Source organism: Lynx canadensis, chromosome D3 (assembly GCF_007474595.2).
Source record: "Lynx canadensis isolate LIC74 chromosome D3, mLynCan4.pri.v2, whole genome shotgun sequence".
Lineage (NCBI taxonomy): Eukaryota > Metazoa > Chordata > Mammalia > Carnivora > Felidae > Lynx > Lynx canadensis.
The window spans coordinates 58,402,077-58,420,381 of record NC_044314.2 but is presented as its reverse complement, the minus strand read 5'-3'; the positions used below and the strand labels follow the sequence as shown (position 1 = coordinate 58,420,381).

The 18,305-nt window shown below is 41.7% G+C and overlaps 1 protein-coding gene across 1 annotated transcript in view; it reads right to left on the bottom strand.

Annotated features, from left to right (window-relative positions):
- PTPRM (protein tyrosine phosphatase receptor type M) overlaps nt 1-18,305 on the bottom strand; it is a 794,802-nt gene that overhangs the window by 222,154 nt on the left and 554,343 nt on the right. The window contains 1 exon segment of the mRNA XM_032595357.1: nt 5,749-5,881. Coding sequence (XP_032451248.1) covers nt 5,749-5,881 — 133 coding nt within the window.

Here is an 18,305-nt window from a genome sequence, read left to right as displayed (position 1 = left end):
AGCAGGGTAAAAATGGATGGTGTTTGTATGCTAAATTCTGTCAAACATGTTATTGAGATAAATTATTCGCTATGAAAAATGTTGAAAATGCAGGTATTTTCATTTATAGAAATATATTTAATTATACATGGATGAAAAATGATAAATACTAAGTATCTCCTACTCAACTTATTTCATATTAATTTCGAAAATACAATTGACCTTTGAACAACACAGGGTTGAGTTGTGTGGGTCCACACGGATTGTTTTTTTCAGTACTGTCGTGTAAATGTATATTCTCTTCCTCATGATTTACCAAATAACATTCTTTTCTCGAGCTTACTTTATTGTAAGAATATAGTATATAGAACATATGACATAAAAAATATGTGTTGATTGACTATGTTGTCAACTGACAGTAGGCTAGCAGTAGTTAAGTTTTGAGGGAGCCCAAATTTATATGAGTTTTTGACAGTGGGGGGGGGGGAGGGGGAGGGGCGGCCAGTGCCCCAAACCCCAGTGTTGCTCAAGGGTCACCTCTACATTGTCATATGACTCTGTATGAAACTTTAATTTCATATCCATCTTCTAACCTTTATCAACATTTGCTGCAACAAAACACTGCACCCTCCGAAGAACACATATTTTTGCGAAAGAGAAAATAAGAAATTGCTTTGCTTATAGGATAAAATAAAAAATAAACGTAAAGGTTTTGCTAACAGCTTTCAAGGCAAAGGTGGTTTCATAGTACATTAGTCCAGGTAAGGTTCCAATAAATTAATATTCATAAACAAGTGAACAATTAGTCATTCATTTGTGGTAAGTTTGTAAAACATTATAGCCAAATAAAACTGATGGTTATCTCAGTTTTCAGTCATTATTGCCTTGATGTGAAAGAATTCCATGAGTTAACATGAATCGAATGGATTTTATGTATTAGGGCCTACCTTCAGCAACTACTTTTTTTTAAGTTTGTTTATTATTTTGAAAGAGAGGGAGAGAGAGAGAGAGAGAGAGAGAGAGAGAATTGCAAGCAGGCTCTGTGCTGTTAGCGCAGAGCTGGAGGCGGGGTTCGAACTCAGAAACCGTGAGATCATGACCTGGGCTGAAACCAAGAGTTGGAAGCTTAACCAACTGAGCCACCCCGGCGCCCCAGCAACCACTTTTTATAAAAGGCCTACCCTTCAGAAAGCAATATGATCTGAGCTAAGCTTATAATTGGCAATGCCTCCTAATTAAATTTGCTGTCCCCCACCTCCCAGGGGCTCAGGCCCATCTGGCCTGGAGTGCTGATAAACACAGACAGTAACTACTGACTTTTCCTCAGCAGGACAGACTTCCAATTGTATTTCCAGAAATATTGATGAGTTTGTTTCAGCACCCTTTCTCCTGGGCCCAGTCTGTCTTTATGACCAATGGCACATATTTGCGTGGGCTGTGGCCGGGCGCTGAGGGCAGAAGCAACGTGGACTAAATCGCCCATGCAGGAAGGACTCCGACTCCGATTAGCATCAGGCTTTAACTGCACCTGAGGCAGTTCTTTTCCTTCCCTCTCTCTCCTTCCCCATTTTCATTCCCCTCCCTGCTCCTTCCTTTTAATTGCCTGCTGTGTGACAGCAGGACACAGGGCTAAGAGATAAGCTCTTCACCAAGTAACACTTCTAGACTTGAGCCAACTGAACAAAGACAGTCTTTGGAAGAACTATGGAGTATGTTTAAATAATGAAATATGGCAATAAGCCACCCACTGTATTTCCAGAATAGCAAACGTACAGTGTCACCATAGGCCACTACATATGGAACACCTGACCAATTGACTGGAAGTGGAGGAACTACAGAGATCATCCCATGTTATGCTCTCAATTCACAAATGAGGACTCCAAGGCCCAGAGAAGCTCAGAATCACAAACTTAAAGACCTAGGGATTGCAAGTCTAAATTCGGTGTTCTTCTGCGTGTGGTGGGAGGTGAGCAGAGCGGGTGAAGGGGTCAAAAGGTACACATTTCCAGCTATAGAATAAGTAAGTCGGGGGAAGTAATGTTCAGCCCTAGTTAATAATACTGTAGCATATACTTCAAAGTTGCTGAGAGGAGACCTTGAAAGTCCTTACCACAAGAAAAGAAATTTTGTAACAATGTGAGAGGGGCATTAACTAAATTCATTGTGCTGATCAGTTCACAGTATATACAAATGTTGAATCATGATGTTATACACCTGAAACTAATACAATGTCATATGGCAGACCTCTATAAAAAAACAAACAAACAAAAAACAATTCAGTGTTCTTCTAACCAAAGAGTGTGGCTTATTCCCTATCAATGATACATCTGCAACTTATCCATCGTTAACACGTTGTTTTAGGGGCACCTGGGTGGCTCAGTTGGTTAAATGTCTGATGTTTGATTTCGGCTCAAGCCATGACCTTGTTGCAGTTTATGAGATCAAGCCACGCATTGGGCTCATGCTGACAGAGTAGAGCCTGCTTGGGATTCTCTCTCTCTGTCCCTCCCCTGCTCACATGTGTGCTCTCTCTCCCTAGATAGGTAGATAAAATATCATGTTTTAACTATTTAAAAAAAAACAACTTAAAATTTAGACTAAAATTTTGGAGAAAAAACCCTGAACACTTAGAATTTGTCAGAATTCCTATTAAATATGATATGACTATTCAGGTCTAAATCTTGTAAGTTTTATATTTATAGGAATGATATATTGGTAAATTTACCCCACAGAGAGCATATTCTGTATTTCAGAAAAAACAAATACAAAAGTGGCCCATGATATGAAAACAACCCTTTTAAGATCATTACCTAGTAAATAATCATGTAAATTTGATATGAGTTATTGGTATTTAGTCTAATGTTGTATCAAGACCATATGTTACCGGAGGCAATCTCTTCAAATGCATAATTTATAACATAACCTCCATGACTACCTGAGAGACCTAGGTAGAATAATGAATTAATCCAGCAGAAATAGACCCTTGGAGGATGAAATGACATTTAGCTAAGGTCACAAGGGCAACTGGATTAGTAGTTTCAGGCTATTCCTCATAGAGAGCTTGCCAGATGACACAGAAATGCAACATATTCCCTCAACTAAAAATAAATCCCTTCAGAATGTTTAGTTTGAATATCCAGGCATGGAAAGGCCTAGCATTACTTTGATTTTATAGTGAATAATATTTAAAAAAAAAACAGGATTAACCATTGGTAGCAAAGAGAAGTCTTCTGAATGAACACTGAGGTGGGGGGGCAATGCAAAACATCTGGGAGAAAAATGCATAAGAGGTGATGGAGAAGTAAGAGAAGAAGAAATAAAAAAAAGAAAATGGACAAGAGAAAGAAATAAAGAGATAAATAGCTAGAGAAGAAGAAGGATAAAGAGAAGGAAGTTACAGGGAAGTGAAATCAAAAGAAAAAAGAAATGGGGCGCCTGGGTGGCGCAGTCGGTTAAGCGTCCGACTTCAGCCAGGTCACGATCTCGCGGTCCGTGAGTTCGAGCCCCGCGTCGGGCTCTGGGCTGATGGCTCGGAGCCTGGAGCCTGTTTCCGATTCTGTGTCTCCCTCTCTCTCTGCCCCTCCCCTGTTCATGCTCTGTCTCTCTCTGTCCCAAAAATAAATAAAAACGTTGAAAAAAAAATTAAAAAAAAAAAAAGAAAGAAAAAAGAAAGAATTAAAAATGAGGAGACTTCCATTATAAACTAATAAGTCATGGGACATAATGTACAACATGGCGATCATAGTTAATAATCCCAGGTTGCATATTTTAAAGTTCCTAAGAGAGTAGCTCTTAAAAGTTCTCATCACAAGACAAAAAAATGGGAAGAAAAATAAGAGGAGAAATTAAATGATGGGTGGAAAAAGAGAGAAAGAAATTGAGGATGTAAAGCAAGTGGGAAAGAAGTGGCAAACTATGGGGACTCATTAGTAACGTGCAGCTGAGACAGAGCGATGGTTTGTCCTGAGGCCAATGTAGAACAGTAAACATAAGACAAAGGACAGAGCAAGAAAAGATGCATATGTGTGTGTGGTACAGAGAGATAGATAGAGGGGCGCCTGGGTGGCTCAGTCGGTTAAGTGTCCGACTTCGGCTCAGGCCACGATCTCACGGTTCGTGGGTTCTAGTCCCACATCGGGTTCTGTGCTGAACACTTGCTCAGAGCCTGGAGCCTGCTTCGGAGTTTGTGTCTCCTTCTCTCTCTGCCCCTCTCCCACGCATGCTCTGCCTCACTCTGGCTCTCAAAAATAAATAAATGTAATAAAAATTTTTAAAAGATAGATAGATAGATAGATAGATAGATAAGAACTCACCCCTTAGATACTGGGTTACCCAAGGTTTACCCTTCATCCTTAACTTCCTTCTCACTCTACAATGACACTGAGTGATCTCATCCAAATCCAGGACTTCAGCCCGGCATAGGGTGCTGACCTGACTATGGAAATTGTTATTCCGAGTCCACACCAGCACAACCAACTGTCCCGCGGACATTTCCACTAACCTTAATAGGAACAGTGAACTGAAAAAGTGACATGCCTACCTCTCCAAACTTCGTGCCCTGCCTATGTCTACTTCCCATACTCCGCATTTTCTGAGTTGGGAACATCTTCCCTAAGTTGTCTAAGTCAGTAACGAGGCTCTTTGTATAATTGCTCCTTTTCTCTGGGCTTCTGCCTTCAAACTACAACTTACCACCTAATAATGCTACAACTTACCACCTAATAATTCTAAGGCTGCCCCCTCCTCATCCAACTGGTCTTCCTAACTTGAGCTCTTTTCCTTCCTCATGGTGCTCAACCCTAACATCAAAGTGATCTTTCTAAGACAAAAATTACATCACATTACCACCTGCTTAAAGGCCACCAGTGGATCTCAGGACCAAGACCAGCCTCCTTAGATGACAGACAAGATTTTCAAGACCTTGCTTTGCTGACCTCTCCATCCTCACCTCCTACTATCCATGACTTACTTCCAGTCTATAATTGTTTTTAAACTACAGAGAAAAGGATTAAGACCTAGTAGTATCTCTGGAGGGGAAAATTTATGCTACTGCTTACCACATATTTTTATGTTGATAATTTTTGCATAAGTTGAACATTGTATCGTTAAGTTTTTACTCATTTCTATATACAATAGACACAGTATATTTTTAAGTGTGGGAGGTGAGGATTGCTTATTATAGCCACAACGGCTATAGCCACATTTTCTCCTCCCCCACACGACCCCCCAGTTAGACAGAGCCATTCGACAACATTTAATGAGTTTTTCTTGTTTTCAGTCACACCATGGCCTGGGCTCCTATCAGGCTGTTTTCTAAGAGTTCCTTTGTCATGGGGTGTTGTGCTGATTAAGCCCCTACCATGGTGCCTACACGAAACATGGGCTTGATAAATTCACCATTATCTTCATTATAATGAGAAGGAAATCTCTTCTTTCTCATGTCCTTGAGACCATCCACTACATTAGTACGTCAGTAATCGGTAATAAAAATTCCCTGACGGATAGATGTTTTTAAAGATTTTGTAGAGCTTTACGTACCAACGTGTGGGAAGACACAGTCTTAGGTTACCTTGGCATGATATACTTTGCATATTCATACAACTCCACAGCCATTACTCTAAATTTTGCCTCATAACCTTCCACGCTATATGATGAAAAATACCAATAGAGTCACAGATGTGTCTTAGCCATGAAAACCACCCACACACGCAAAGCAAACTGGCAGATGACAGGGTAGAACCACATCTCTGGCAACAGCTGGGAGCTCACCTTTTCTTCATAACCAACACAACTCCAAGGAATATAATGACGAACAGCAAGATGCCGGCAATGACTCCAGCAATTTTGACCGTGTGGTCTGTTTCCTTCTCGGGTTCTGGAACTGGCTTCGGGGTGGCAGCTCCTAAAGATGAAAAGGAAATGAAAAAGGACAGATGGTGGGTAAGAGAATAAAGATGTTATGTTTTAAAAACAAAACAAAAAAAAAAATCGCTGCATTTAACAGGGTAATACGACTTATCAGAGCCAGCAGACAGACAAGCTTTTGATTTTTTTTCAACAGCTTTCATATGCACTGAAAGGAGGGTAATTGTTCATATTGTTCTTCAATATTTTACTAAGCCATAACAGAAGTTGGGTAGCACCCCCAGCACTGACCCTTTTAGAAGAGACTCTTCTCAAACAGTTTTTTATATTTTTATTATCTCTATTGGCTCCCTGCCCTTTCTGCCGTTTTAAACTGCTAACAACACAATAGCTATCTAAGCCTTTATCCAAATTTGATTTGCTGGAACATTTTCCTCAATTATTTTTCATAAGTGAAGCAGTAATTCTATAACATATTAGCCCAAACACCTGGAAAAGTGAGATAAGCTCATTTTCCATGCATTTTACCAGCAATTGTTTTTTTAACACAATAGAGATTTTTCCCCTGCCTTTGGAATTCTAAATCTAGGTCACATCTGGTAGGCAAAAGACTCCTTCTAAGCAATTTATGCACAAAGTGGGAAGCAGCTGATGATCACACTACTGGCACTCACATTTAATATCTGTTTAAATGAGATAACCAGAGCCTTCCAGTGACTACTGTCTTAGCTCGCCTGCTTTCCCATTTCCCAAACGTTTGTCCTGTTTATGGCATAATACGATGGAATGTCAAATCCACGTCTGATGAAATATCCATTTCCTCAGCTAAACGAGTTCAGGACGAGAAAATACTAGGAATGTAATGTTCAACTCACTACGCAGAATCCATTTTTTTTAAGGGCTTCTACTCTCTTAATCAGAATGTGACAGTGCTGAGCATCTTAGCCAGCCACTGTCCTCACCACGTGGTCAGGACAGATCATTCTGAAAGCAGGAATTTTATGGCCAAGTCTCTCACCTTAGAATTTTCTTCTTGTGTTCCTTGGTTTAAAAAAAAAAACCATGTAATTGAAACTGAATATTGATATCGCCCCTCTCTACCCTTTCACTGGGTTTCCCGTTCACGCTTCACCTGATTCTTGGAAAAACTTAGCCCTCCCTGTGTCTGGTGCATTGCAGGCTGGGCTTATTCCAAGATGAGTTGACACAGGGAAATAGGGAGTGTCTAGCTAGAGCTTTCCATCTGTTTCCACTGGAAACATATAAACTGTGTTTCTTTCAAAAGGTATTCATATTAAGATTTTATAAGAGATTCTGCATCTTGAACCCAGCTGTGGCCATCAGACAGATGAAGCTAGTCAAGACTGGGGACAGACACAAGGCAGAAGATAAGTTTCTATCCACGCATGCTTTGCGATCAAAGTGACAATTGTAATGAGAGCAGGCGTGATGTAAAAATCACTCCTTATCAGATACAAACCCTTCTGCATAGCCTGTTTCAGGTCATTTTTCTTTCTGACAACTTCAGGGGTATGTCCTGCTCTCTTGTTTGAATGGATATCCCTCAAACTAGTTATCCAGATAAACCTTAAAACTAATAATGCTTACTACTTTTAGTGTAATTACATCTTAAGTATACCCCTCCAATATGTCACTGGAACATACAGCCAAGCAGTGGGTTTGCAGGATATTGTAATATTAAATAAATTGCCAGGAAGATTTAAAGAAAATATGTACGTTATAAAAAGATGAAAATTTTTAAAAATCCGTGTAAAATAAATAACACATAAAATTCACAAGAGGGAAAAAGGGTGCCATGCTTTTGAATTTTGGCTTTTTTGTTCAATTAAAAAAACTTAACTTTAAAACAATAAAATGAAATTGGTTTATTCTACCAAATGTTGGCATATTGGCATATTGGGAGCCATTCTATTTATCTCAGTAGTTAATAGATTTCAAATGCTCCAAATATATTTTCTAAATAACTGACTGGCTGAGTTTCTTTATAACTAAATTATGCCAGTAAATACAGCACTTGGGAAAGAGATTTAGAAAAACTTTATTTAGCCTAAAATACTGAAGTATAAAAAACAACACGGATACAACCCATACATTGTAAACAGTAAGGGAAGAGTTTGTCTTGTCAACGGTCATGTTTGTTTCTGTTAATTAACAACTGGTTGTATTTGACTTTAGCCAACACTTTGGCCTGCTCCATGAGAACTGGTGAATACTCTACACATCTTTAGGACAGGAAAAGAGTCTCCCTTGCTGCCTTTCATTCCCTTTGGAAAGCAGACAAGCCCATTGCTATGCAGCTAGCATAAGCTCCATATTATCATTCTTTAGCACCTACTTTTAACTCATTTCACATTGCAGGTCAAGAAAATGAAATGTTCCATCTCCGCAGGACACAGTTGCAATGAGATTATGGCGGCAATCATGCAAAATGGGAGAGCAACTCAGAAAAGGAGAGGAGGGCTGCCCCGAGCTGTCTGGGAGCGACCCTCCCTTTGCCCGCAACAGGGCACGGCCACCAGATCATTGTGACAGTGCCAGAGTGAAGGGGATGGGAATGTCTGGGTTGGGGACTGATCCGGGAAGCATCAACGTGCATACAAGTTGGGATGACACAAGTCACCAGGCTGAGGTAATCTCACAGAGGTGTGCATCGTGAATCTCAAGTTCACGCTGGGTGTCTGCCATTCCTGCCTTTGGCTGCCTGCCCTGCCCTTTCGGTCTTTCCTGAAATGGAGATCTTTACGATCCCTTTCCACAGGATGCTCTTTTCTCCACTTTTTTTTTTTTGGAACCATGTGGTTGTGAGCTGTCAGCCTGGGACAGAGAATAATTTGTGACAGAGAATAATTTGTGACAGAATGTGGTTGCAACGGATAGCTTCTTCCCACCCCCCCCCTCAAATCTATGAATTTAACAGTATAATTTACAAACTGCTTGGCAAAAGAGTTGTTTTCATAATATTTTCCCCTCTGTCTTGTTATTTTCTTGCCAAGATTCTAATGGTATGAACTTTCATTCTTTTTTTTTTTTTTCAGTATCAATTCTAATTCTTCGTGGAAAAGCATTTTTTTCTCTTCCACTGTGTGTTCCCTTTAGAGTTAGTTTACTGCATGTTTAGATCCTTTTGAGGGGAATAAATTCTAATGTATGCATTTAACGGGGGGCATTATCTAGGCTTGAACGTATTCATTAAAATGATGAATAAGCTAATATTTCAGAGATTGAAGGTGACAGGCTGCTAAAATCGTAGAGCATAATCTTCACAGATGCCCACTCTACTGACTCCTCGTGATAGCTCTGGGTTTTCCGTGTTTTGTTTAATGGCCAAGAAAATGATAAAGGGTGGTATTCCAGTAGACGTGCATTGTTTAAGGTTTCAGATAAAACACTTAATGGGAGAAATCTTATAAGAAAGGGGATTATTTTATCCCATGCAGTATTTGGTTGGTTTTCAACTTAGCCGAAAACAGTGAGTCTTGGCCCAGTGTCCGATGTTAAAAAACAGCAGCACGCCAGGCTGAGAACACGATGTACTCAGCCACTGGTTTGAGGTTTGGGCCCAATTTAGACTACCGAACTGGCTGCAGAAATTTTTCCAGAAGACCCAAGGATGCCAGCCCAGAAGGCCATGAAAGCCACCACTGCTGCCTGGAGTTACTGATCGCGTGGCCCACAGCACTGGGACTGCCTCACCTTGAGAAAACAGGAAGCCTTCCTCATAGCAAGAGTGAAGAATAGGAATAGCCCAGGGCCAGCTTAGCTCCCTGCAATATCTGCATCATGGGGACTAGTGCTAGGCTGTCCTTCAATGTGGGAGAAAATCAGCAATATCCTTCATTTATTCACTAAGTATTTATTGAGTACCTCAACGGTGCCATGCGCTGTTTTAGGGATGTAACAGTGAACAAATGGGTATAATCAAAGCCTCTGTCCTCGTGGAAGTTATACTCTTGTGGGGAAGGGCAGACCTGGATGGAAACAAATACTGTCTGCAGGATGTTAATCGGGGCCAGTCTCCAGAGAAGCATGCTCTTTGGGGTGGGACTGTGAGGGTCGGGCAGGTGCTACTCGGCTCCGACCGAGACAGGAAATCGGAGAAAGAATGACTGAGAAAACAACATTTGAGCAGAGACTTGAAAGAGGGAAGGGAGTGACCTCTACTGACAAGCAGGGAGAGGAGCATTCTAGGCAGGAAGAAAAAGTTAAAAGGTACAAGATGAGACTGTGAAATACCGATGTGGGTCTGCAGTGGACACACTGGCAGAGTTGGGGGCACCTCCACAGATCCCCGAGGGGACTTGGCTTTTTCTCCGCATGAGATAGGAGCTATGGGAGGATTGTGAGTGCTGGGGTGATGTGACCTGGCTTGTTTTAACAGGATCATGCTGGGAGAGGGGTTTACAATAGAGCACAGGGTCAATGGTGGGCACAGGAAGATCAGTTACGAGGCTATTGCAATGATCCACGCAAGAGATTAGGATGGTTTGGAATAAGACTGTAGCAGTGGAGGTGGTAAGACACGGTCAACCTTGAGGTATATGTTGACAGTGGAGTCTTCAGTGTTTGCCCATGAACGCGAAGTAGACTGTGCTGGTAAGACATCCAGGTTTCTGACCCGAGTAAGATGGAGTTGCCCTTGACTGAAATGTAGGAGACTGAGAGGAGCAGTTTGGAGAGGTAGGTGGGGAAATGAGGGATTTGGTTTGGGGCTAGTTTCGAGGCATCAGCCATCCAAAAGAGACATCACGTAGTCAGCTGGCAACAAAGGGGAGAGAGAGATCCAGGTAGATAAGGGCATAAATGTTGGAGTTGTCAACAAAAGATGGCATGTAAAGCCGTAAGGCTGAATGAGGGCACTTAGGAGGGGAATTGGGGGACAGGTCACAAGGAGGAACCAGTAATGGAGACGACAAGGAGCAGCCAATTGACGAGGGATGGAAACCAGCAAGGAAGAGGTCACTGAGAATTCACACAGAGGGAGCACCAGTGTGGACAAGCCAGAGAAGAATAGTAGTTTTTTTTTTTTTTAATTTTTAATGTTTATTTTTGAGGGGGGGGGAGAGAGAATGAGCAGGAGAGGGGCAGAAAGAGAGGAAGACACAGAATCTGAAGCAGGCTCCAGGCTCTGAGCTATCAGCACAGAGCCCAAATGGGGCTCGAACCCACAAACTGTGAGATCATGACCTGAGTCGAAGTCAGACGCTCAACCGACTGAGCCACCCAGGCACCCCTGTTTGTTTTTTAAGATGGGAAAATGTACAGCATTTTTGAATGCTTATGACCCAACAGGGAAATTTTGACGAGGCAGGGAGAAAGGAAGACCACCGGAGCTTGAAGGGGCAGGAAGGGATGGGCCCCAGTGCCCAAGGGAGGGACTGGCTTCAGCCACCGGGCAGACGCTTCACCCAGACAAACAGGAAGAATGGCAAGCACGGGCACAGAGGTCTGGGGGTGAGCAGATGGGATGGTCCAGGGGCAGGACATTTGAATGGCCTCTTCTGATTGCTTTGTTTTCCCAGCAGCAGAAGCAAGATGGTCAGGTGTGGCTGCAGATGAGGGAGGAGGTGTAGGTAAAGTGGGGAGAGAGCATACGTTTTGAAATAGTTGCCGGTAGCAGTGGTAAGGAGAACGGATGAGGCTACAGATGTATGGGACTGGCCGGTGACTAACCTTGAGTCCCAGAGCACACTGAAGGGTTCTGAAAACAGAGAGAGGAAAGAGGCAGGGATGCACTGAGTGGTATGGGGGTGAAGGTCTAGGGGAAGAAGGGAGAGCTAGATACCTGGGCTTGCTGAGAAAGAGGCATCATGAGATGAACCCTGAGGGTCTCAAGGCAGAGGGTGATGGGGAGATGTAAGGCTTGGGGTAGAGGCTGTGGGTTTATCCAGGAGCACAGAGCTCTAGGGCTCCCTCCTCACTCCTCATAACTAGAATGAAGAAGAGGAAGAGGAAGAGAAAAACGCAGAGGATGACACTACTCGGAATTATATCCCAAAGGTGGGGAGGGGCAGGACAGTGGTCGAAATTCATGCTGGAAACATTCCTGGAATGGACACTTGCTGGAGCAATCCAACTCCTGTGATAAAGCTAAACTTGGTTTTCATAATCTGCAAATTAACAACTCCTTCCTGACTACCTTTTATGTTCAAAGTACCATGACTAGGATCTGCAGGGGAATTCAAGGTGAGTAAGAAGGCTGGTACCTCATTCTTCAGCATACAATACCAGAAGCTCGTGAAGTGCCATGAGTGAGCTACAGAACCCACGGGGGGGTTGAGGGAGGGGGAGAGTTAGGTGGAGGGAGGTGAGGAGAGGGATAGGAAGGCTTGGAAAGGCTCCTTGCCAGAGGTTGTAATATGAATGGGCTCAAAGGACGGGTTGGATTCCAAAGAAAGAGGCCTCGTAAGCCAAGACAGAGAGGTGGAGGGCACAAAGATATCTCTGTGATCAGATACGCACTTGGCTGGGCTAAAGCCCGGGTGCAGGTTGGGGAGTAGTGGAGGACAGGCTTGAGAAACTGAGGCTTTATGGTTTGCTTACTGGCTTTGCTTACTGTCTAGAACAGCCTGTACTGAATTTAAGAAACAAGAAGCCGCAGAACATAACAGAGCTGCGCCTTGAGAAGAGGAAGTGGGCAGTTCTACGCAGGCTCATGGAAGAAAGGAAAGGTCGGGCTTTCAGGGACCATTGGAAAGGCTACTGCCTCACACGTCTGAGGTAAAGGGGCGAGTGGAACTGACAGGGCACAAGGGACTCACAGAGGGCACCCTGCTGGCCGCACACTGGTGCGCTCAGGTCTCAGACGCCCAGCATGGGGTGGATGCTGGTGCCATTTATGGAAAATATGCGGTCGGCTTCCTGCCAGGGAAAACGTGTGTGTGGGTTCAATGTTTAAATGGAATCTAAGCCACCAAATGCTCCATTCCCACCACATGTGAATGGTTTCGGTGGCAAACCAAATACCAAATTACCACTCTTGGCATTTGGAGGGAAAGGGGAGAAAAAGTTGGGGGCAGCAACTATAGGAACCGTTGGCAAGAGAAACCGAGGAGGTGGGGCCGCCTTTCAAGAGGAGACAGGAGGCAAAACAAAAGTAGAAAATAAAATGGCAGCTGTGGAAACATGGGAGATGACTGTCCCCCAAGCGTGCTTCAGAGCACTTGGGTCCCCAAAGATACTCTAAAATGTCAACTGAGGAAGCCACAGCCACTCTGTGCTGGCACTTTTAGGACTTCACGGACTTCCGAAGCTATTTTAGTTACTTTTCATAGGGGTTTGGTTTCCACCTTTTGTGGAGGTAGATTTCTTTTCTTTTTCTTAAAAATAGCAACATCCCGGCTTTAAACATGACTGCGAGGCAGTTAATTCACGTCTTGTTGCTCAGAGAATTAGAATTCCTTGCAGTCTGTTTTTCATTTTTCTCAGCTGTACCTTAACGTTATACATAATCGCGAAGCATCTCCAAGATTTTTCATTTAAATTACATATCGTTGTTTTTCTTCCTGGGAATATAGAGTCAATCACTACTCTGGAATAATCTCCCTTCACACTTTATGTATTATTTGTAACCTGATTATGCTTTTGAATTTATAACTCTTCCTTTGTCCCTAATTTCCACCGTAGGGCATGCAGAACATGCATGGCTTACGAGTAATACTCAGAAATATAATTTCTCATATAAAACTGAGCTACGGGATTGTTTGATATATACTGTCTCTAAAAAATTAATCTACTTTTTTATTTTTGTTCTAATTTCATGACAGTTACTGCTTTCATTTATTGATGTGGCCAACCCTGTGGGTAAGATGATCTATCAAAGCCTTATCACTTACTATCTGGGCACTAAAAGTTTCAAGAGAATTATTAGTGCTGTTCCTATTCTGATGAAATAGCTTTATTTTTCTATTTGCATTTCTCAAACCATGGTCAAGTAATAAAATGAGGACACAACTTGTCAATTATAAGGTATCAACTGTGTTCACTTTTCAGACAAAGTGGATAATCCATAAAGGGAACGTGAGTGGGTGTTTTTGAGGATGCACCTGTTAAGAGCCCGCTTTGGTTGAAATCAAACTTTAAAGGCATTAAAATAAAAATGTGCTGTCCCTCAAATTTTCCTCCAGACGATGTGTCTAGGGTCATGATCTAGCTTATGTTTTTAGCTCTTAAAAATCATTCCTGTGGGAGAAAGAATCCTCATAGCTTCCTGCACAAAGTAGCAGATGTTTACCCAAACCCTTTGTAGCTTTTGCTGCTGCCTAAAATTGGTCATTCACTATTTTATCAAAAAATAAGTATACTTAATAAATCCTACGTGGTTGCTAGAAGAAATCATTATTTCTGAGATTCAAAAAATGTACAGAGTCTAGCGCACTGCACGCAGAAACGTGAGGGGCTTTGCACATGGCCAGTAAGCTACCTGCACCAAAGGTGACCCTCAGAAACATAATGAGGATCCTTGGGCTCTTAGGAGAGATTCGGGTCACATAATCTGCCCCCCCCCCATATACTCATTTAGTAAGCATACAACTTTTCCTTAAACAATGAAGTTCTTTAATAAAGTTCTTTAATAAGTTCTTAATTGTGCCATTCTGCAATTTTTCTAGAACAGAAGTTCTCCATGTATAGAGAGTTTAAGAACATTTGGAAGTGTTTCTGAAACATGCAGATGGCTGGATTCTCCAGGGACTCAGGATCAAAGGTCTGGGGTAGGACCTAGGAATCTATATGTACCACCCTAGGTGATTCCCTATACAACATGAAGAAAAATTCCACTTGAGAGCCTCATCGGTCCTAAATATTTGGTGAGGAAGGTATTCACAGACAATGGCAAAAAGGGAAAAATATTTAATTGGGTTTTGATTTTAAAAACACCTCCCAATATATTCATGTCTCACTTTGTCAGCAACTTTCAGTGCACTATTTTATTTTTTTAAAATTTTTAATGTTTATTTATTCTTGAGGTGAGGGAGGGGCAAAGAGAGGAAGACAAAGAATCTGAAGCAGGCTCCAGGCCGAGCTGTCAGCACAGAGCCCGATGTGGGGCTCGAACTCACCCTGAGCCATGAGATCATGACCTGAGCCAAAGTCAGAATCTTAACCACCTGAGCCACCAGGCGCCCCAGTGCACTATTTTAAATGATCCTTTGACACAATTAAAAGGCAAACTTATGGAGGCATCTGGGTGGCTCAGTCAGTTAAGGGTCTGACTCTTGATTTGGGCTCAGATCATGATCTCATGATTCGTGAGATCGGGCCCCATGTTGGGCCTTATGCTGACAGCATGGAGCCTGCTTGGGATTCTGTCTCTCTCTCTGTCCCTCCCCTGCTTGCTCTCTCTCTTTCTCAAAATAAATAAGCATTAAAAAAAAAAAAAAAGACAAACTCATGGAATCAAACACTAGTCTTAGGAGTAGCCATAGGAAGTAGAGATTGAATGCTAATTGTAAAGGAATTTAAGGTATGCCAACTGCCCAAGTGCTACGGCTGACCTTTTTGAAGTCCTACTTTATATAAGATATACCAGGTATCTTATATAACTTTATTTAATATTATATCATGAGGTGTAATCAATACCATTTTAAACATGAAGAAACTAAGGCAGCAGGAGCGATCAGGAGAAGTAGCTTGTCCTCAGACAGTGAGAAGTGAGGGGCACTGGGTCCAGGCAAGTCTGTGAGACTATGCCTGCTTCACTGCATCGCAACTTTTCCCAGTAACACGGAAAACTTGGGCGACTCCTGCTAACACTCTGAATGATAACACTCAAGTTGAAAATTATCTTGATCAGCTGTAAAGAGGAGAACCTCAGAAAAGAATGAAAACATACTACCGAAGTGCAGAACAATGCAATAAGGAAATTAAAATCCTGCAAGAAGAGGAAGATAAATATATGAGGACATGGGCGTCATGGGCCTAAGTGCAGAAAAGAAAGGCGTGGTAATACAGTCCGTGTGATTTTGAAAATGCCCCAAAGAAGTGACAAGCACATGACCCTGCCAGAACACAATGCACTGTTCAAGGTAGAGACGCTAAAAAGGAATCGAAGAAAAGAAGGACGAGTGATCAACAGGGTAGAAAAGAAGGACCATGCAAAAAGAGACAGGGAATTAAGATCATTTACCTAACCAAGGAGGAGACCAGCAGGTGCCCTGATGCAGTCTTCCACTGGAGCTTTCCAAGAGTAAAGGAGTATTTCTTACCCACCTTTGACTTCCGACGATTAGCACAATGCTTTTAACACAGTGGTCACTTAGTAAGTCTTTACTGAATGAATGTCTTAAACTACAGCCGGTATTTATAAAGAGAGTAGTGACCACATGGGACCTATGTCTGTATGCAGGATATTTTTGAACACGTAGGTTTAAACAAGCATGGGAGCTCTCGTTTTACAGAGAAAAGCTGTGTCTTTTCTTCTCTATATTCTTAGTGCCTAGAATGTAGCATGTACTCAATAAAAGTCAGAGCCAGTTAAATGACTTTTGGTTGTCCATAAAAGGGCATCTGGAGCCTCAGCACATAAAAATGAAATGTATTACAAAGGAGCGTTTATTCATTCCTATCCTTGGGTTGAAGAATAGTTACCTGACATGAGACAGGTCAGTTCTCACCCCCCAACCCAATCTATAAAAAGTAAAAAAAAAAAAAAAAAGTTATACTCTCTTTCTCTTATCTCTTCTTCATTCCTGTCACCACGAACCTGGCTTATTTCCCTTCTGGACTTTTGTACTTGACTCCCAGGTAGACATCCCTTCCAGTCTCTTTTACACACTGCAGCTATATTGGTCTTCCCAAAGAACTGCTCTAATCAGGTCACTCTTTCATTTAAAAACACAACAAGAAACCCAAGAGTTTCCTAATGCTTCTTTCAAAAGGCAATCAAGGCCTTCCATGAGCTAGCTCCAACCCCCTTTCCTAACTATATATCCTTCTTCTTTTCACTTTCCTTTATCTATGTTCCAACCCAATGGACATGTTCAGTTTTCTCCATACATCCAACATTTCCCCTTCTCAGGGCTCCTGCTGCTCCTTCTCCATGGAAACATCCCCCTATTCACTTTTGATAGGTTCCAACTGTGCCCATTTTTCAAAGGCCACCCAGCCCAAATATTGTCTCGATTGCTTTGTAGGAAGTACTCCTCATCCCGCGGTACCGCTATAGAACCTTGCTTTACCCTTCTTGCATAGAACTTATTTTTACCCTCAGTTCAGTCATTTTGGCAAATTCCTTCTATCATCTGCTAACATCAGGGCCTTGACACAAAGCTTTTTTGGCTTTTTGGCCCTCATCTGACCTGGCCCAATATCTTATTATGTATCCACAGTACATGTGAGAATACACGTGCTGAATGGAAGATCTGTCGTGATTAATCGCATTCTGAAATTGTGCTCTTTTCATAATCTACCTATTCTTTTCCCATTTATGTTCTTAGGTAGCACGATGGATATAAAAAAAAGAAACAAGAGACAAAAATGGAAGTATAATTAAGTAAAGATGACAACAGGCCTAATTTTGTGGTCTTTCCTCTACTGATCTCCAGCATGTAGCAGGGCGATTAGGAAGATAAAACGCATCTGTAGCGATCTTCAGATAACCTTACACGGGCATCCAGACAATACCCAGAGAAAGAAGGAACACGTCTGAATGCTGGTTCCACTGAGCACACCAAGAAACAGCCAGTACACGGAAGAAGCCAGTAAATTTACTGGCCAAACTTTCATCAATGATAAAATGCGATTAATAGAATAAAAAGAGCATGGAAATAAATACTAGTGACAAAATGTTATATTTTCAGTGCCAAAGCAGTGAAATATATATCCATCAATGACAAGAAAGTTAACTGGGTACGTATCAGAGAGACAGGAAATGAGTATCTGTCAAGAATAAAGTGTTATGAACTCAATATTCGTAATGATTAAGTAGCTATAGACCATTTTTCACCATCATATATGGAATTTGTTTTAGAAGTCTTTCAACTGGCCAAAATTTCTGCTGGAGAATAATGACAATGGTCTGGGCCTTTTTAGAAAGAAAAAAAAAAGAGAAGCTTATAAGATCATGCTAACATGATTTAAACTGTTAAGAATAATTTGATTTAATAAAATGGTTATGTCATTTCTATGACCATGCTCTGGGAGTATTTTTTAACTTCCTTGTTAAAAAAAAAACCAAGGAAGAAACAAGGTAGAAATCTGAAAATTCTCTTTATTAATCCCCTAAACTGTCTAAAAGACACATGTAACCCACTTTGACGAGGTCTCTATACATGTGTGCATGCACGCATTTGTACATAAATATACACCAGTATCTAAAGAAATTATTAAAAGACATAAAAGGAGAATCCACTAGATTAGCAATATCAAAGGTAATTTTGTTTATCATGTTTACTGTGAAGTCATATATCTTGGGTAGAAATGTAAAATTAAACCCTGAAAAGACA